The sequence below is a fragment of the Lissotriton vulgaris genome, unplaced genomic scaffold (genome assembly GCF_964263255.1).
Source record: "Lissotriton vulgaris unplaced genomic scaffold, aLisVul1.2 SCAFFOLD_1858, whole genome shotgun sequence".
Classification (NCBI taxonomy): domain Eukaryota; kingdom Metazoa; phylum Chordata; class Amphibia; order Caudata; family Salamandridae; genus Lissotriton; species Lissotriton vulgaris.
In genome coordinates this window covers 102634-123274 of record NW_028255686.1, presented here as the reverse complement: position 1 = coordinate 123274, position 20641 = coordinate 102634, and the positions used below count along the sequence as shown (strand labels likewise).

General features: G+C 46.6%; 1 protein-coding gene across 1 annotated transcript in view; it reads left to right on the top strand.

The window, feature by feature from the left end:
* Positions 1-20044, top strand: part of LOC147659036 (uncharacterized) — a 117022-nt gene extending 96978 nt beyond the window's left edge. The window contains exon 2 of the mRNA XM_086952024.1: positions 16072-20044. Coding sequence (XP_086808150.1) covers positions 16090-16764 — 675 coding nt within the window. The 5' untranslated portion in view covers positions 16072-16089 and the 3' untranslated portion in view covers positions 16765-20044. The remainder of the gene's footprint in view (positions 1-16071) is intronic.
* The last annotated feature ends 597 nt before the right edge of the window (positions 20045-20641 follow it).

Here is a 20641-nt window from a genome sequence, read left to right as displayed (position 1 = left end):
GTGGTCACTCTAGAACGAAGAGCAGGCCGGGCATCATAGACAGCCATTGCTCTAGGCTGAAGATCCTGTCGGGCATTGCGGACGGTCTTTGCTGGAGATTCCTATTGGCAGTCATCGTGGGCTGTCAATGCTGTAGCATGAAGTGCAGGGGCCCAATTCTCAAATGTAATCTGAGACAAAATCCTAAGATTTTGTCTCAGTCAAACTTAAGTTTTGGTCTTAAGTTAAACTTAAGACCAAAACTTAAACTTAAGACTAAAACTTTGTCTCAGTTAAACCTAAGTTTTGGTCTTAAGTTAAACTTAAGACCAAAACTTCAGTTTGATGAGACAAAATCCTAACTTCACTCCTCCTAAATTCTCTTTGTGAATACCGAAAGTTGTAAAGTTAGGATTTTGTCTGAGATTACTTTTGTGAATTGGGCCCCAGATCTCACGTTGCCAGTCATCCCTGATGGTTGTAGTAACGTGAAGAATCAGGGTTCACCGGAGCTTCATGTTGGCGGTCAGCACAGGTGGCAAGATCTTGAAGTGAACTGGTTCGTTTGCAGTTGCTAAGAACTCAGAACTTTAGAATTTCCTCCTTTCTTCAAGAAGGGGCTCAACTGATGCTACACCAAGGCATCATGCCCTGAGGGCACCTCTTGGGGAACCAGGATCTCACTCCAGCAGAGGCAAGCAGGGATCAGGCAGTTCCTGTAGCAGGTCCAGGCAGTAGGTCAGATGGGCAGTTGCAGTTAGGGCGCTGGAGCTTGTAATGTCCCAGTAGCTCAGAACAGGAGGCCAGTATGCTGACCCCTGTATTCACTTCAGCCTGGGATGAAGGGTGCAGGTCAAGTCTTCCTTCTCAGCAAGGAGGGCCCGCCTCAAGCAGCGGTCCTTCTTATGTAGTAACCACAGGTCCAGGAGTGTATTGAAGAGTGGGTCAAAAGGGTCCCCTTTTTATACCTGGTGCCCTCTTTGAAGTAGTAGAAGCTTCTGGAGTTCCCGCCTATAGAGGTGCCTGGAATTTCCTGCCTCCCTGCCCTGGTCCTCTCTTTCCGCAATTGGGCTAGTGTCAAGTCCTTTGTGTATGAGCTGAGCCAGTGCATTTGATGTGCATGTGTTGTAGGTGGCAACTCCGCCTCCAATCCTGCAAGTTAACACCCAGACCCTCTATTGTATTTAAAATGTTGGAAATTAATTTTTTTGTTTTACATTTCCTGGCACTGAAAAACAATTCATTTTTAACTGCTATGAGGCCTACCTGTCCCATAAGATAACACTGGGTTACCTTATTACATTTAATAAGTGATAAAGTTTGCCTGGGAACAGGTAAAAAAACAAATGTTTGGTATCTAAAGAATTGTAATTTAAAATCATCTTTAATGGTAAAGTCAGATTTTAAGTCACAATTCTTAAAATGGCACCTTTGGAAAGTTGGCATTTTATTGTCCTAAACCAGTTGGTGCCTGCAGCATGTATCCAGGGTCACATGACTATATGTAGTTGGCATTTACGTATTCCTCTCAGACAGTAACACAGAGGTGGACTTAGTGTTGGTGGGATGGGCCATCCTGACAGAATGGGAGGAGAAGAGCTGTGCACAGACCCACTTGCATTTCAAAGGTGCTGCCTCAGTACACACACAAAGAACTTCACACTAGCCTTTTATAACCACAGGCCAAGTAGAGCCTAGGCAGGGAGGCAGGAAATTCTAGGACCACCGTGGGTGGAAAACTCTAGAGGTTCCTTTCAACTCAAAGTTGGCACAATGTATAAAAATAGGACCTTCACATCCACTCTTCAGTTCACTCCTACACCTGTGGATACTATAGAAGAAGGACTGCATTGCACCCTGAGGACTGCCCTGCACCCAGAGGACTGGCCTGCTCTTTGAGAAGGAAGAATGGACCTTCTCCCTTCTCCCCAGAGTGACTGCAAGCATCAGGTGGCTGACCTTCTGTTCTGAACTACAGGGACACAAGCTCTAGAAGCCTCCCTTCAACTACCCAGCTGACCTACTGCAACTGGACCTGCCTGGGCCTGCTGGCCTCTGCTAAAGTGAGTCTCTGATCCCCAAGAGGTGTTTCTGCAGGTCATGGGATCTTGGTTGGCATCAGAGTGCAGTACTCAATAGAAGGAGTAATCCTGAATTTTTGGGGCCTTTTACGACCACGAATGAGCACGCTCATGCCAAGATCTCACCGCATGCGCCAACCAGCAATGTAAAGTTCCTCCGGTGGACCTAACTCTTTGTGCTACAGTAAGCACCAGCAACGACCAGCAACATAAGTTCTGCACTTTGCACAACAGCATCGACAGCCTGTGGCGACAGCCAACACAAAGCTGCATCAACGACTGTCCGTGTCTCCCGACAGGATCTTCACGATGCAGTGATGAGCGTCCATGATGTCTAGCCTGCTCTTTGTGCTCCAGCAACTACCGTCTACAGCAATTTCTCTGTTCTTCACGTTCTCCTCTGTCGTGAACTGTACAGTTTGTGTCGGACTTTGAGAAGGTAAGTCTTTCAGCCGGACTAACCTGGTCCTTGTATCCAGCCAGTGCTCCATCGCAATCAGCCTGAACTTGTGACTTCCACCTGGTGTAGCACGACTAGATGACTCAGACTAGCTCTTTTAGGTGCTAAAGTTACCTAAATCTTTGACAATGCATTTCTTCTGTTCTACTGATTGGATCTTTGTTGTTTTGGTGTCAAATAATTTAGCACATTTTACTCTATTTTTCTAAATTGGTGTTGGATTTTTCTAGTGTTATGTATTCTTGTTATTGGTGCTTGTGTGCTGCATACTATACGCATCAACTAATTTTGTGCCAAGCTACCAGAGGGTTATGCACAGGTTAATTTAGTGTCTTTTTGTGGCTCATCCTGACAGGGATTGTGGTTGTTGCTTGAGAAGCGTATTCACCCCTAAACCAAAAACCTTGGGGCATATGTACAAGGAGTTAACGCCGCCGTAGCGTCAACTTTGTCATTATGCAGCCTTTGATTAATCGCTGTATTTACAAGTTGCCGCGAACCGCAGTTAGCAGCAGTTTTCCGGGGTAAACGTGCAATTTCCGGATCGCTAGTTCTGTTAGCGAGACTTAATGAAAATGAGATGCAAGGTAGGTGTTCTGTGTAAAAACAGATGCTAACCTCACTTTGCGACATTTACAAGGAATTGCTTGTATGTTGCAAAACCAAAAAAATGCCTTTAACTTCAGTTAGAGGCAGTTTTTTAAGACCAGAAAATAGCTGGTCTTACAAATGAGGCAACACTTGGGGCCTCATTTCAGAAGGTTTTGGTGCTGGACAGCTCTGCAAGGAATGTTGCTGCGCTGCCCTGCGACAAAACTACAGGGCAGGAATGCGCACCATGAGTAAGATAGGGCTCATTCCTGGGCCTCATTCATGAAAAGTGTTGCATCGCTGCAACAAAACAGGGTTGCAACACTTTTCACTACACCCTTCTTGCAACACAATGGATGCGCTGTATTTACTGTACAGCGCTCCGTGTCACAATTAATGACAGATACGTTTGGATTCCTGATGTTATTTGTAAGAGCAAAAGTCACGCATTGCTGCAGTTGTGGCACAATCATGACGCAACTCCAGAAATGCATGGGGCCAGCCTATCCCTGTTGCACTGCTTCACCCTTATGCTTGCCATGATGCAGGCATAAGGTGCAGTAACGTCCTACAATTGTTGCAGTGAAATCTGATGGATTTCACTGCGCTACTCCTAAGAGGCTTTGTAGCGTAGGAACGCCCACCCTGCATGCATCATACCTGATGCAGGTATAATGTGGCACAGGGCTTCCCAAGGTCACGCATATGACCCCTTGTCTTTTTCCCCTAAGTTAGCGCACAATGGCTGCCATGCGCCAACGCTGTCACCCTTGCGCCATGGTGCACCGCTGACAGTGTTGCGGAGTTGATCGATGTAGTGGCTCCATCTCTTCTCGAGACGTCTGCAGGTGGGGCTGGACTAGTGGAGGGCGGGAGTGAACCAGTTGTCCTTCTTGGAGTGTTGTTTGCATGGTCTTTTCTTGAGGGGTGCCAGGGTGTTGGAGCAGTTGGAGATCGATCGGTGGAGGTTGTGCACTGCGGTGTTGGTGTCTGTAAGCATTGGTAGAGTGGTGGTGCTGAGGGAGTTGACTGGAAGTCCTTTGGTGGCCTTGATCCGGCTGCGATGGGGAGGCAATGATGGCGATGGTGTACGGTGGGCGTGCTGAAGCCATGATGGAAACAATAATGGTCGGTACAGGAGAGTCCTGTGGTGTGGCTGTAGTTGAAGTCCCTCTAGTGGAAAAGACGGACTCAGACGTGTGTCTGGCTATGTTGGTTGGTGCGGTGACTAGCCGTTTGAGTCTGATGTTGGCGATGTTCCCCAGGAGGGGTGTGGTGTGCTGGTCACAGGGTTTGTCTAGGTGGAACTTGAGGTCGCCGAGTAGGATGTAGTTGGTGGATGGGAGAGCCTGGGGTGACATGAGGTCTACAATTGCATCAGTAAATGGGGGTTCAAGGCCCGGGGGCCTGTACATGAGGGAGCTGCGGAGGGTGGTGTTGGTCCGGATCTGGAGGGGAGGGATTCCATGGTCACCGTCGATTCTTTAGAGTGCATAGTCAGTGAGAGTGTGCCTTTTATAGACAATGGCAATGCTTCCTCCTGACCGCTTGGGGTGGTAAGTGCGGGTGAATTTGTAGCCGTCGTGAATGGTGATGGCGAAGTCAGGTCCGGAGCAGGGGTTGGTCCACGTTTCTGTGAAGAAGGCGATGTCTGAAGAGGTGACATCGAGGAGGTCCCAGATACCTCTTGCGTGTTTGTGGAGGGACCGCACTTTGAGGAGGATGCAGTTGAGCCAGTCGACTGGGCGGCAGAAGGTGCTGGTGTGCTGATGTGGCAGAAGGTGCATTTGCAGTTTCGACAGGAGCAGGGTGCAAGAGAATTCTAGAGTGTTGCTAGATGGCAGGCGGTGTGGCATCCAGGGTTGATGGCGAGGAGGGTGCTGGCGTCATAGTGGTGGAGTGTCTGAGAAGAAAGGTCCTTGGTGCTGGGTGCGGTCCAGGGGCAGACGGACGCAGATGGGCTTGACTTTGGCACACCAGTGGTACGCCCGCTGCGCATGGCCGCAAGGAGGCTGACATTATGTAGTGCTGCGGGGGGACTGAACAGCTGGGAGGTGCGAAAGGCGAGAGAGGACACTGGAGTGGGCTGGACCCTTACCTTGAGGCCGGGTCCTGCGTCTTCTTTGCTCCTGCCCTCCTGAGTCTGCTTCCAGGAGCAGAAAGCAGGCAGCCAGGCTCGCTCCCCCAAGCCAATCAAAATGCTGCAATGCAGCGTTGTGATTGTTCTTGAGCGCCGTGCCAAGGCATTCAGCCAGGGGAAGGAGGGGTGGGCATGTTTTCCATGCAAGCTGTAATGCAGCCTTCATTGCAAACAGAGATGTGCGCATGTCCGCTTTGAGCAGCCTGAGAGGGCCGACCAAACAGACGTTCACACTTGAGTGGGCATACCACTCCGGCCCTGACCTGTTCCATGGGTAGAGCAGCATCCCTCACCCTACCGCCCATAAAAGGAAACATAGCAGGAGTACAACAGAAAGTTATCATCATGTTTTGTTTCCTCTTCTTGTACTGCTTGAAAGCAGTGAGGCCACGCTCTTCCGCCATAGCGGCTGAGCCGCCACTGGGGGTGCGTCACCCACAGATGCTAGGCCAGGGCCCTACTAGACCCCCGGGCCTCCTCTGCTATAGTAAGTAAGTAAAATTTTATTTGCACAATTAATTAAAATCATTGCAATATATACACTCAAGAATGACCGTTGTAGAAGAGGTGACGTTTAAGTCTATTAAAAACGAAGAGTTTATGGATTTGAAAAAAGGGCGAGGAAAAGTCACTAGGAGGGGATGAAACTCAGACTTGGTCCAATGGTAGGTTCAGGGAGTTAATTTCCGTAATGAACTTTACAAAACGTGTCGCCAGCTGAGGTGAGTCTCCCCTCATACATGCATCTAGTGCTTCCTGGCATGTCCTGATGTTAAGAAGGAGCCAAATTGGTCGCAGCCAGAAATTTCTTTGAGCTCGAAGATTTTGGCAGATGCACAGAATATGGATAAGATTTTCCTCGTCCAGATTACAGAAGCGGCATTGGGTGGATGCTTCTTTCTTGTATCCTTGGCCAAATTTGTATTCCTTCAGCGGAATTAGGCTGAAGCGGAGCCTCATTAATTGAAGTTTTGTGTGGACTTTCATAGAGGATGCCAGGAGGATGGTAAGGTTTTCGGGGCATATAGTTTGGAGGCCCAAGAGCCGTGAGAGAGCTGGAGTACCCGTTGCTCATCGAGGTCATTTGATAAGATTTTTGCTTGCTTGGTAAAGAGTTTTGTTTTCGCCTCGATGGGTAGCGGGGTTGACCATATATCCTTTGCTTTAAGGGATTCGAGGCAAGATGTCAAATATTTATTCCACAATGTTTTTGGGTTACGGAAGACTAGCCATATGCAGCTTTTTAAGGTGTGAGGGCTAGCTTGTTTGGTTTTTAAGCAGTAGCTGATGTATCTTGCACTCATAATCCATTGCTGGGAGGATCGAGAAAATTCTTTCCGAATTTGAGCGTGGGCGGTCGAATTTGGCAATCGGAAGACCCTACGGTAATAAGACGATTGCGCTCTGTCCACCCAATTGTTCATTTTATCTTTGAAGATTATTGCACCGAAAGAAATTGTGGGGAGTAATTTTGCAGTGATCAGTTTTATTAACGGTACTAGGTCCTGAGAGCGCAGAGCACTTTTAGTTTTTATAAAGGCCCCTTCCAGGCTACGAGCAACAGCCTGCATTTCGGTTATGTGCACAGACAGTCTACCTTTATGGTCAATCCACACGCTCAGCTACTTATAGGCAGTGACAGTTTCCAATGGCTTCCCTTCAATAAACCACGAGATCTTTTTGGTTTTTGCGGAAGATATTACTATTGCTTTAGTTTTGGTGACCTTTATTTCAAGCATATTGATGTTGCAGTACTGAGCGAGGGAGTCAAACAGTCTTTGGAGACCCACCTGGGTTTGATCTAACAGAATGGTATCGTCAGCGTATTTCAGGGTTTGAATTTTTCTTAGTTCGATTCCCGGAGGGAAGGCGCGGGTGCGAGATAGCCATTCGGGGAGGTCCGCGAGGTATAAATTAAAGAGTAGTGGTGCAAGAGTGCACCCTTGTTTTAGACCTCTAGTAGTATAAAATTTGCTAGAGGTAGACCATCTCGATGTAACTCTTACCTTGACCCAGGTATCGGTGTGTAAAGCTATTAATGCATTCAGTAGAGGCTCTTAAGAAAGTCAATAAATCCCAGGTGTAACGATTTACCTTTTGCGGCTAAGGTGGGCTATACAGATCAAATTGTCTTCGATGTGGCACCCTCTTTGAAAGCCGGTTTGGGTAAAAGGGATTATGTTGTTATTTTCCGCCCACTTGGAAAGTGCAGTTAAAAGGACGCTATTGTATGCCTTACCATCCACGTCAAGGAGGGCTATCATCCGATAGTTATCTGGGTTGGATCGCGAACCCTTTTTGTGGAAGGGGACAAGGAGTGATCTTTGCCAAGATGCCAGGATGGGGCCTCCCAGTATTGCAGCCTCAAAGACGGGTGTCAGTATCTGGGCCCATTTTCCGGCAGAGCCTTTAAATACTTGAGTGGGAATTCCGTTAGGTACAGGGGCACCACCTGAACGCATTTTCTTTATTATTCCTGTTATTTCATCTGTTGCTATGTTGAGAGGAAGGGTTGCTCCGTCCTGGTTTATTAACGGGTCATGGGTGGGCACACTACTGATGTTCGCGCCATGCGATGCTGTGTAGAGCGTTTTAACATAGATCTCCCAATCTGCCGGAGAGATGTTAGTTGCGGTAGGGGGTTTAATGGCTTTAGTGGCCTTGTTTACCCAGTTCCAAAATTTCCTTTGGTCTTTAGATTTTATAATCTCGAAAGCTGTTGCCCAGTGGTGCTCTTCTTCCAGTTTCCTTAGGGTAAACCGAGCCTTCCTATAGTCTTTTCTCGCGGCCAGGATGTCCTCCTTCAGAGATATGTATTCACTTTCGTTGTTCGTGTTTGTTTGTTGCAATTTGTTTAGTTTACTTTTTGCAGTGGTTGTGTATAGTTTTTGCTCTGACAAGATTGTTGTAGCCAGTGTGTCTTTCGGAAAGCTGTTTGTTGGTTTTGAGTCGAAGTGATCTCTGAAATTGGTCAATATAGTTTCCCACATGGGGGCTGTCACGTGGCAACTGCCGGCAGAGGCCCATCTGGTCATAAGATTGTCCACCTCCATTTCAATTACTTCCTGATTTCCTTCTGACCATCGTAATCGGGCTGGTAGTCGAGCGATGTAGTGGCCGGAGAGCAATACTGCATGTTAAAATGGAATGATCGCTGTCTGTAGACGGTGTTACTAAGAAATGGCGTACCTGATGGAAGACAGTGAATGATATCCAGATGTAGTCTAGGGTGGCCATTCGGGAGGAGGATACATGAGAGTATGCGGCCGGTTGGTCCGAGGCAATCCTTCCATTAAGGATGCGCAGTCCAAGGTGATTTAGTTTTGTGGCTAGTTTTATTCCGTTCAGATCCTTCCGTTGATACTGGGATTTTATCTCCGGTATTGCCCACATTACATTAAGTGATGTTACTTGGGAGGATTGGGTGGGGTCAATATCTATTAAGTTGGCGTTAAAATCGCCCATTATCAGCCATAGGTCATTTGGGAATTGGACTTCGAGATTATTCATAATGGGTAGTATGTTGCTCAGAGTAGTCTCTCGTCTTGTTTTTATGGGGTGCAAATAGACACAGCCAAAGATGATTTTTTTCATTGTTTTCCCCTTTTCATGACACTCAATCTCGATGCTGATGATGAGATAATCACCATCACCGTTGTGGAGAGTTTCTAACTTTGAGACCAGTGTATTCTTCACGGCGATCAGCACCCCCCCGGATGCATGACCGCCTGCTATAGATGGAGTAGCGATAGATTCAATTACAGTGAAGTCTTCCCAGATAGTGTTCTCCAGGGCCCAAGTCTCTTGAATAGCAAAGATGTCGTGGGTCTTCTGCAGGCCTGTGGTTAAACGTTCGATTTTCTCCTTTGTTAGGCCCCGGATGTTCCAAGAGCATATATTTAGATTATGGGCTGTGCCATGATTGGGGCCGCTTACATGCGAAGGTGTCAGCACACTACCCTAAGGACTGGGAGAGCCATGACCAGTCTTGGAATTTAGGCGGTTTTAGTACGCATTTGCGTGGTCCGCCTGCTGTTGTGGCTATTACTTGAAACGGATTCTCAATCCAAGGAGCTGTTTTTGGCTCCTGTCGGAGGCCACGCAGCATCTGGGATAGCTGCTGGTTGTGCTTGTCTTGTTTTAGGTCTGGTCTGTTTTTGTTGGACACTAGGGATTCAGGGGAATTTTTTAGGAAGGACGGATAGTTGGTGATGGCATAAGGGCTAACCTGTATGCCCCATTCGTTCAGTTGTTTTTGTTCTTCATTAATGTTACCCCCCGTTCTGGGTTGAAGAAAGTTACCACTGTTGACTCGTTTTTTTGTCCCAGTGTAGGGTCTATGAAGGCCACTGACTCAATGTCCGTTGAGTTAACACTTTCTAAGCCTGGCAGGTGCAAGCATAGCTTTAGGATATTTCCTCTGTTTAGAATGTCCCATGGGCCCTGGGATTCATACTCCGGATATAGTAATATTTTTTTATGATGTTGCTGCCCGGGGCGAGGCTCTTGATGCGGTGGTGCCTGGTTGGAGCTAGACGTTAAGAGGTCAGTCAGATGCTTTCCATTGCCCATGTACTCCGAGTAGTCTTGAGGGTGTGATTTTAAAGTTGGTGAGCAGGTCCTTCTAGGTGGGTCTAATCAGTAATTCTTGAGGAGAAGACATCTTATTGTCAGTGCTAACCGCCTCTGTAGTGGCTTCAATATGAGTCTGTTCCTCTTCTATTCGCAGTAGTGGAAATTCTTCAGTAAGAGTTCTTGTTTTTTGTCCTAGTTCCTGAATAGCGGGTTTATTCATTCCAGCGAGGGAGGAGAGAATACTTTTATTGAAAGATTTTGTAGAATTATCATTTTGCTTCAAGTATTTACTGAGAGGATTATTGTGGTTACCGCTATTTTTATTTGTGGAGTTTTCCTTTTGGTCTGATGATTTCTGCACGTAATTTGATCGGGTTTCCGAGTTTTCGGTTTTATCTTTTTGGGAATCTGCCGGTTTTTCAGACTGATTAGTCGGATCAGAAGGCGGATCACCAATGTTTGTTCCAAGCCATTGTGTTAGTGCGTTGCCCTTTTTTTTTGCTTTATTTAATTTCTTCAGTTTTTTCTTGTTCTTTCTGGACAGAGAAGTTCCTACCTTTAGGTCCTGATTGTTCTTTGCTACAGGCATATGGTGGCGCGATGAAGTAGGTGACAATTCTTCAATGTTAGGTTGCGTAGTTGTTTCTTCAGCATTCTGTATTTGTGAAGGGGAGTGGGTGTCAGAGTCCTGAGCTGCAAGGAGAGGCTGTTCAGGATGGTTTTTTAGTGTGACGTTAGGCAGAGACTGGGCCAGTTTTGAGTTGTTGTTGTTATTTTTGTAACAATTTGAGTTATTAGAACTAGGTTTTGGTGATCTGGAGGTTTCAGGAGTTCGGAGATGAACGGGGAGGGTGCTTGGTCTCTGCAGTCTAGGTTGTATCTTTAGCCTCAGGTCTTCTATTAGTGTAGACATTATTTTGGGTAGGGATTCAAGTTTCAAGTTTTTTTAACAGAGGCTTACAGTTGCAGCTGGTTTGGCCGTGGTTTGGATGTGAGTCAGCCTTTACAGTTGATTCCAAGCTTGGATTCACTACGGAGATGTGATTTTGGGCTACGTTTTTTTGGGCTTTGGGCTCTTCGTATCAACGAGTTGAGTTGGTCTAATTTTGAATCTATTCCTATTATGGAGTCTGCTACTAATTGTAAGATGGATATCTGAATGTCAAGTTTATCAGCATGCATGTGAGCAGCATTGGCCATAGAGCTCAAGGCTCTGTTGGTGTCTGCAAGAAGTGCTGCGACTTTGAGCATTCCTGGGTTAGTTTGAGAGGCCGCTTGCCTAGGGTCCATTGTGGGTAGATTTATTCCGGTGGAATGGTTGTGAGTCGATGATGAGTTGAATGATATATAATTTTGTTCATTTTGAAGATATTTGTTAGGGCTTGGAGTAAAACTGTAGTCCTTAATACCGGGATTATAGCTGCTTCTGATTACTAATGACGCTTTTCGTGGGCTTGCTTTAGTCAGCGCCTCAAATGGGTCATTATTCCTGGAGAAAATGGAGTCTTGTGCCCCGTTAGGGATCGGAGTAGATGTTTGCGACGGGAGATCATGACTGTGTGCTTGAGGGGAGTCGTTCAGTCGGCCCTTCAGTAAGTTCCTCACGTCTTCGCACGCTAGTACGTTTTTCAGTGGCGAAAGCTTTATTACTTGAGTCACAGGGCAGGTCGATGAGATCCAGATTATAGAATCATCGGGACTACATGCCGTGGTTTTAATTTTATGTTTACATTTTTTGTTCTCCGGCTTGGGGGTAAGAGGTTCTTTCTCAGGGTCGGAGACGGCGGCTGGACTCTTGGCGTGCGACAGAGCGGGAAGAGCTAACGTTGCTGAAGAGCGTAGGATTACAAGTGATTTGCTTGTGCTTAGCTGTGGTGGTTGATTCTCTGTAGGGAACTCGGGTGTTATTAAGTGAGGGGAGGGGTGTCTTAATGGTGGCTTTTTTAGCTCAGTGCCAGTGTCGACAGTTATGGTCTTGCGTTGAATGGTTATTTCAGGACAAAGCGTGGAAGGGTTAGGGGAAGCTGGTGAAGTTATTGATTGTTGAGGAGACTTTGCATTCACGTCTTGTGAGGGGTGAGGGGCGGATTGGTTTAGTTTGCTGATCCGGAAAAAATGATCTCTGATGTCGCTGGTGCTGTTGTTTTTAAGTTTTGATGAGTATAAAAGACGAATGGGTTGCGTGCAGTTAATTAGCGTTTTGGCGCTCATTAAGAGTTCCAGTGGGGGCTTTGGAGGTCTCTCGTCGGCCTCTTCCGTTCGCTCAAGGTGCAAAGGGCGGGGGGGAGATTGGGAGCCCCACCCTGCTTCTTGGGGGTATAACAACTTCGATTTCTGGCGTTTGGCAGACTTATGGGGGCGATGATTGTTTTGCAATTGAAGGCTGCTCCTAGTGCGCATTGCAGTAGGGCGTGGAGGGAGCCGGTGTTTCCTCTATTTTTGGGAGGTTTTTTAGGATAGGTACAGATGTAGTTGAGGTGTAGTTGAGGTGAAATTGCCCACAGTTTTGGGGATTTCAGGTGCTTTGTGGGGTGCCTTGTAGGGAGCCTGGGTCCTTCTGGCGAGTGGGCCGCAGAGGGGTCGCTAAGCGTGGTAAAAAGCAGAGCAGAGGCGAGCGGAGCACACAGGAGCGGGCCGCTGGCAGAGTCGGACCTAGTCAGGCCTGCCCGGCCCACCGCCCCCGGGCTCTTCATTTGCAGCTGCCCCTAAAGGCAGCTGCGCTCGTGCGTACCCGGACTAGGTCTCACCTCGTTTTTGTGTCTTGGCTGGGAGCACTGGGTCCTCTGGCGTGGCTCCCAAGAGCCTCTAGGAAACCTCTCGGCAGATGAAAGAAACTGCTCGGGCGCAGCCTGCCCTGCCCCCCCTGCTGGCCACCGGGTTATGCGGGACCGCAGGGTGCAGGAAGACAAATGCAGATCCTCCCGCGTCCTCGCGGGGAAAGCAAACAGGTTTCATGCTCGCGCACTCACGCTCTTAATCTCGTGACCAAAGCAGAGCTGAGCGGAGCCGCCCCTTGTTGCCGCGATGTCAGTGACGGTGTGGTCGATGTCGATGTCCACGGCGGCAACGGGGAACCTGCAGGGCTTGCAGAGCTCGCAGAACAACACGCCGACACGACAGAGCAGCAGAGCAGAGGCAGCAGCAGCACAGCGACGGCAACACAGGTAACACAGCCGCTAACACAGCCGCTCGCTCGCTCGCTCGCTTGTCGGCTCAATCCTCCTCCTCCGGAAGTTCAAACGTCAATGGAGCTCGTGAAGCTTTACATCCTCTGCTATACATTCCACCTTCTCCTCACCTGGACATTGACACGGTGGCGCTATCTGCTGCACTCTCTCCAAATCTGTGACTCAGCCAGCAGAAGCCTCAGCCAGGCGACAGTTCACAAGCCAGGGTACAGCAGTCACCGCCAAGTCCGCTGGGGAACCTCCCGATGCAGGTGATGCAACAGGGCCCCCTTAGACGTGAAGTTGCAGTGCTCCCGCCACAGAAAGTCGGCACAGCTCATTGGCCTCACCCTTCACAGTGTCCGGATAGCACAACATCCTCTGGCCTGTGATGCAGAGAGGAGCAGCCCGCTATTGGTAATCTCCTCTGTGCACCTCAGTGTAGTGGTGGTGCGTGGTATGTGATGTAGACATCCCTACATTGGTGCGCAGGAGCGCCTCTACCGTTCACAGCTCCAAGGGGCATCAGGCAGTCTTCTCACACAGGTCAGCAACGTGCCTCCATGCGACCTGGCAGACTTAACAACCAGGTAAGGCCGATCGCCGATGCCTCAATGTCTATCACTACGGCCCAGCAACTTCACAGCACCTCTGCATCTCACTCCAGGGCCCAGACGCAGGCCCACAGAGGCCTCCGGGCCCCGGGGACTGTCCGCACTGTCAAAGTTTTGGATGCCATGGTGTTGGAAGGAGTGCGCAATGTTAAGTGATGCATCACTGGTTTTACCCAGCGATGCACATCTTTTCATGACTGTGGTCCGGGATTTCCTCTTCCCCAGGGACTCTGGCTGGTCATCCTGGCTGTTGGAGGGCATGAGGTGGTTGTTGATTTGTTCTGTACTTGGCCCTGGCTGCTCCAATCTGCACTCCATTGGTTTTGTTTCCTATTTTTCATTGGTGGTGGACTTATAGGCTATTTTTGCCTCTAGAGGCAAAAAAAAGTCACGTTGGGCTGACTAACAAGAGTTTTTTTGCCCCCAAATTGGCCTTTCGTCAGTTTTTGCCCGCTAACACCAGATTTTGTATTGCCTTCGCGCTATTGTTAAAGGCAGTTTTCACAGCGGCTTCCTGAAACTATCGCTATGTAGCAACATTTTGTAAATACATCGCTAACAGAGCGATAGTTTTTGGTGATAGGCCATGTTAAGAAAACTGCTGATAACTAGTGTTAGCGTTAGTTCTTGTACATATCCCCCCTAGTTTCTCACAGCATCCTATTTTGAATTCAAAGATCTTACATCATAATTTATACATGATCAACTGTTAGCCACATGCAACTCCAAAGAGGTTCAAGAAAATGTGCTTACCTGTAAAATCTCCGCTTTAGACTAAGCAGAAGATATTGCCAGAAGCATAGAGAAATCATAAGACAATGCTAACCAAATGGAAGCTCTCTTGTCTATCATGACTGTGGCCAGTGCACCAGATTCCCAAACACAACAGCATCAAAACACCAGATTACAGTGAGGTAAAACCACATCACCTAATAAACAATTTAGAAGACGTGTGTGCTGCACGCATGGATCACCTCATGTGTCTAGTGCAAAAATATGTCCTGCCGTGGGGCAGGAGTATTGAAAGTTAACAAAATCGGTCAATTTGGAAATCACTGGGCCCGATTCATAGAACTAACTTAAGACAAAATCCTAAACTTACTACCATTTTGGTATTCACAGAGGGCACTTACTCATTTTTGTATTCACAGAAGGCACTTACTCATTTTGGTATTCACAGAAGGCACTTACTCATTTTGGTATTCACAGAAGGCACTTACTCGTTTTGGTATTCACAGAAAGCACTTACACATTTCGGTATTCACAGAAGTTAGGAGTCCTAACTTTAGGACTCCTAAATGCCTTCTGTGAATACCGACAGTCTTAAAGTTAGGATTTTTCTCAGTTTAGGAGTAGTAAAGTTAGGACTCCTAACTTCTGTGAATACCTAAATGAGTAATGCCTTCTGTGAATACCAAAATGAGTAAGTGCCTTCTGTGAATATCAAAATGGTAGTAAGTTTAGGAGTTTGTCTTAAGTTAGTTCTGTGAATTGGGCCCACTGTCACCAACATCGTGGTATGGAGGATTTTCATGCCAGAGTAGCATGAACAGGGTATTTATTGTGAAGGAGGCAGGAAAAAATGGAAGACTTATCTGACACTCAACTAACAAGAGGTAGACTCCAAAAAAGAATTCCCACTGCCAATCTTGGCCCTGATGAGGACCTTCCATAGCAATACCACATCTGTCTTAGGATCCAGTACAATAACTTAGGAGCTGTCCCGGATTCCGGATTCCTCCCGCTACATATAAGATGGGGATGAAGCTGGCATCAGGACAGTTATCCAACCCCCACTGCCCGGAGTGAATGATCAATTTAAATCCACTTGGTGAAAGGACCACTGTGAGATTGCCCTTGCCAACTTACAAATTGGCTGCACCTTGGTATCAGTATCATGCCCTCTTTGAGCCTCCGGATCCCGTGCACACTAAATTCAGTTGACAGTGTAATGAATGGGATTTGAAAATTTGATCTTGCGTCAAATACAAGGGGCCCGATTCACAGAACTAACTTAAGACAAAATCCTAAACTTACTACTTTTGGTATTCACAGAAGTTAGGATTTTGTCTTAAGACAGACTTAAGACAAAATCCTAACTTAAGTCTGTCTTAAGTCTGTCTTAAGTCTGTCTTAAGAGAAACTTAAGACAAAATCCTAACTTCTGTGAATACCAAAAGTAGTAAGTTTACGATTTTGTCTTAAGTTAGTTCTGTGAATCGGGCCCAAGAAGAGCACTCTACTGGATCCCTTTGTCTGCTAGGGTCATTGAAGAATATGCCATTGCTCTAGTGATGTAAGCTGTGCTCAAAATATTAACATAATGTAACAAAGATTTACCTTATTGGTTATCCTGTGAATACCTAGATCATGAGTGCCGTACTGAGTGAGTACGACAGCAGTGAGATATGTAACTCACAATGCCAGCTGTGTCTGACTGATATCTCTCTTCTCTTTCTCACAGAGACGCTAAAGCCTCTCCATGGCGCGCACCAACCTCTGGCAGCTCTGGTGGCCTCTCTTCATCGCTCCTTCCGTCTCTGGGTCAAATGCCGAGACCGCATCTGAACTGACCACTGTACTGATCCTGCTATTCGTCTTGCTGTTGCTGCTTATTGTCCTTGTCTTCAGTTGGCACAGGCTGAACCTTGACACTGACAACAAGTATCACCCTCGTCGACTGTGCCATGGAGGCAGCGATGAAGAAGATGACAGAGGACCCATGGCATCACTTGCCGGAGCTGCAGCTGACAGGTGGCGGGTCATTCGTAACCGAGTGATGGGGGGCTCATCTGTCCAGCTCAGCCAGCCTGAGGATGGCATGGAGCAGGAGCCGACAGGACCCCCAGAGGATGGAGACATGGAAAGCAACGAGGAGAACGATTACCATCAGGATCGCACCAGCGAGTTAGATGATGAGACGGATGGCAACGATGATGATGATGATGATGATGATGATGATTACTCAAGCATGGGAGCACCTCAGCCAACGACGAAGAAAGAGATGGATGCTTCTGACCTGCCTTCTGAGAGAAGATCAACCAACAGCCAAGCAGTGGACACCCTAGAGACCCTGTTGCCCAACTTGTCCGGCTCTGCCGTCTGGCAGGACGAAGGCCCAGAGGGCAGCGTCAGTGTACATGTCACCGCACTGTAACAGGCACTGGATCACAAAATAAACAGAGAAACCAATCCCAACATGAACTTCCTGCCATCTTGAATTGCTGCGAATAGATAAAACATTGATACTTCAAGACCAACGCTTGAACACAACCTCTTTTCATCCTCTCTAACATTGCACAAGGTGTAAAACTCCACACATCTCGAACCACAGAACTATGGGAACTAAAGGTGGGACATACCGATAATCCTGTGGGACATACTGTTGATATTAAAGGCCATATGAATGACCCTGTCAGACACACTGTTGATCCAATGGGACATATCAATGATCCTGTGAGGCATACAGATGATCCTATAGCACAAACCTAGGATCCTCTGAGACAGACCAATGATCCTGAGGGACATACTGTTGATCCTACAGGACATAATAATGATCCTGTGGGAGGGACCGATAATCCAGTGAGACATACCAATGATGCTGTGAGACATACCAATGATGCTGTAGGACATACAGATGGTCCTGTAGTTAGTGATACTGATGATCCAGTGAGACAGATCAATGATCCTGTGGGACACACTGTTGATCCGATGGGACATATCAATGATCCTGTGGGACACACTGTTGATCCGATGGGACATATCAATGATCCTGTGGGACATACCGATGACCCTTAAGCACAAAACCGTTGATCCTGTGAGACGTACCGATGATCATGTAGGACATTACAATGGTCCTGTACAACATACCAATGATAGTGTCAGACATGTAGATGATCCAGTGAGACATACCAACAATCCTGTAGGACATGCCAATGGTCCTGTAGTACATACTGATAATCCTGTGGGACAAACCGATGATCCGATGGGACATGGCAATCATACTGCGGGAGATACCAATGGTCCTGTGGGACATACGATGATCCTGTGGGGCATATCAATGATCCTGTGGGACATTCCGATGATCCTGAGGGACAAACTGATGACTCTGTGGGACATACAGATGATCCTGTGGGACATACAGATGATCCTGTGGGATATACAGATGATCCTGTGGCACACACAGTATGTCTTGTAGGACATACCAATGGTCTTGTGGGACATATAGATGATCCTGCGGGACGTACAGATGATCCTGTGGGTCATTCAGATGGTCTTGTGAGACATACCATTGAGCCTGTGGACATACCATTGAGCCTGTGGGATGTACCAATCATCCCAAAGTTTCTAAAGCAAGAGAGACAGTTAAAGACACCATAATACTGAAGGTTACTTTGATCTCTTTTTCCTTCCATTGAATGTCCACTGTTTGCACACACCTGGATGTTTATTAAGATGCTGACCACGGTGTGGCACTATTCACCGTACCAGGTTTACACTCACCAATTTTAGGAGTTGTTTACTGTTGGATCTTGATAAAGAAGTCTAGAGCTGCTGACGTATCATTTGCCTCTCTACATCCGGTTCTTATGTGGTCAGAGCCTGGCAGCAGCAAGGTCCACAGTGTGAGTTGTACAAAGACCCCATCCTCTTCCACCTCCCCCCAAAGTCCAGGTAAAAAGTGGTGATAGCAGCAACTTGGGCTTTGTCAGCAAGGTTAGGTCTATAGGGCCCGATTCGCATAACTAACTTAAGACAAAATCCTAAACTTACTACTTTTGGTATTCACAGAAGTTAGGATTGTGTCTTAAGTTTGTCTTAAGACAGACTTAAGACAGACTTAAGACAAAATCCTAACTTAAGTCTGTCTTAAGACAAACTTAAGACAAAATTCTAACTTCTGTGAATACCAAAAGTAGTAAGTTTAGGATTTTGTCTTAAGTTAGTTCTGTGAATCGGGCCCATAGTATGCAAGATGCAAGCCGGTCCACCCTGAGCAGACAACCAGTTACGTGACTCACTAGAAAACAGGGTGGTAAAAGCCGCTTTGTACCGAGCACTGGAAATTTGTAGGGACGTCAAACAAGACGCCAGCTCAGGTGGGGTGAGGGCAGAGGGGTGAGATGGACACTAGGAACTGGACGACAGCATGCTGCTCACCATGTGAGAATAGTTTTTGAAGATAGCTGACTCGTGTGAGGGCCATCACAGAGAAGCAATGGATTCTGGGGCCTTCGGTGCTATTATGCCACGATGACCTCCTGTGCAGAGGTGATAGGTCATCGCTTCCTTTCCACCGGGTATGTGTAGGCTTCCATCGTAGCTTCTGGTGTTCAACCGGTGTGTTACCAATGTTAGCTCCCATTTGCTTGTGACATAAAAAGAAAAAGAGAATATTTGATTTGTTTAGATTTTGCCATTTTCGTTATTACTTCCTTTTAGGAAGCAGAAAATGGCTGACCTTATTGTAATTAGTTTCTGTTTCATTGACATTTGTTTTCTTTAAGCGTAGCTTTCATTGCTATTGATGCTTAATATATTGGTACATAAAAGTAGACGGGCTGTAAGGAATTCCAAAGGAATGTCATTTTCTCTTTCATCACTTTAGTGCTTGGCGAGGAGCCGAGTGTAATTATGGAACTATTAGCATATTGTATTTTGTCATGTCACTGGGGAATTATATTAAAATAGTGTAGTCCTCCCAACGGCCATTTGAGAGTCGGGCAATTAAAAGAGTCTAGTCCTCACAACGGCCATGTTAGAGTCAGGCAACTAAAAGAGTCTAGTCCTCGCAACGGCCATGTTAGAAGAGTTAGGCACGACTGTGACTTACTGAAAGGAGGGTCAGATTATATTTACTTTTATTTTCTAAATACTAATAACAGGACCGCAAAAGCAAGGTGCATCCTTATTGAAAGGAATGATGGCGGCAAAATGTATTATGGAGTTCAATGACAATCTTCTCCAAATCTGGGAGCAATTCCAACCTTGAAAACGCATGGGTCATTTTGAATTAAAACTTTTACAAAGATAATTGGCAGATTTATTTCTTAAATACAGAGATCCCTCTGGCCTCAAAGAACAGCACATATGATTACACATGTGGCAAAGTCTCTGCATAGCAAAAAAAAGGTATTCACAAAAGGTTTCTAGAAATATGCCTGAAAACCTGCGATTAGTGCAGCTTTCCAGGCTTACTTCTAGAAAGGTTTTAGCTCTTCAGAAAGTCATAAATCTACAGATCTGAGGGTGCAAAATTGCATCTTTGTGATTGAAGCCCACAGCATCAGATTTCTTTATATTTGATTACAGATCCAAGCATTGCTTATGGGTTAGGATCTGGGGGCCCGATTTACAGAATGAATTTAAGACTCAATCCTAAACTTACTACTATTTTGGTATTCACAGAATGCACTTACTACTTTTGGCATTCATAGAATGAACTTACTACTTTTGGTATTCACAGAAGTTAGGATTTTGTCTTAAGTCTGTCTTAAGTCTGTCTTAAGTTTGTCTTAAGACAAACTTAAGACAAAATACTAACTTCTGTGAATGCCAAAAGTAGTAAGTGCATTCTGTGAATACCAAAATAGTAGTAAGTTTAGAATTGAGTCTTAAGTTCATTCTGTGAATCGGGCCCTTTCAGTTTAAACCCTTACGTATGGAATTTTGTGCTGTAGGAGCTGACAGTGAGCAAAACAGCCAGGCCGTATTTATCATAGGGTTGCATCGCTTTTGCACCATGCAACGGTGTAAAAGAGACACAACCTTTAGGATACGATTTGTAAAGCCACACAAGACCCTGAGAGGCTTGATAAATCCAGAGTGACGCAGCGCAGATTGCGTTACTCCGCCCCAGGGAGGCGTTCCATGGGAGGTGCGTGGGTGTTCCCATGAAAAAGCCATGGATGTTGACGCATTCCCAGCTTTACCAGATGTGGTAGATCTGGAAATGCGCCCGAACTGCTACGCCCCCCCCCCTGGTGAGGCATAGCAAAGAGAAATATATTTATTTCTCCTCGTTTTTTCCTTTT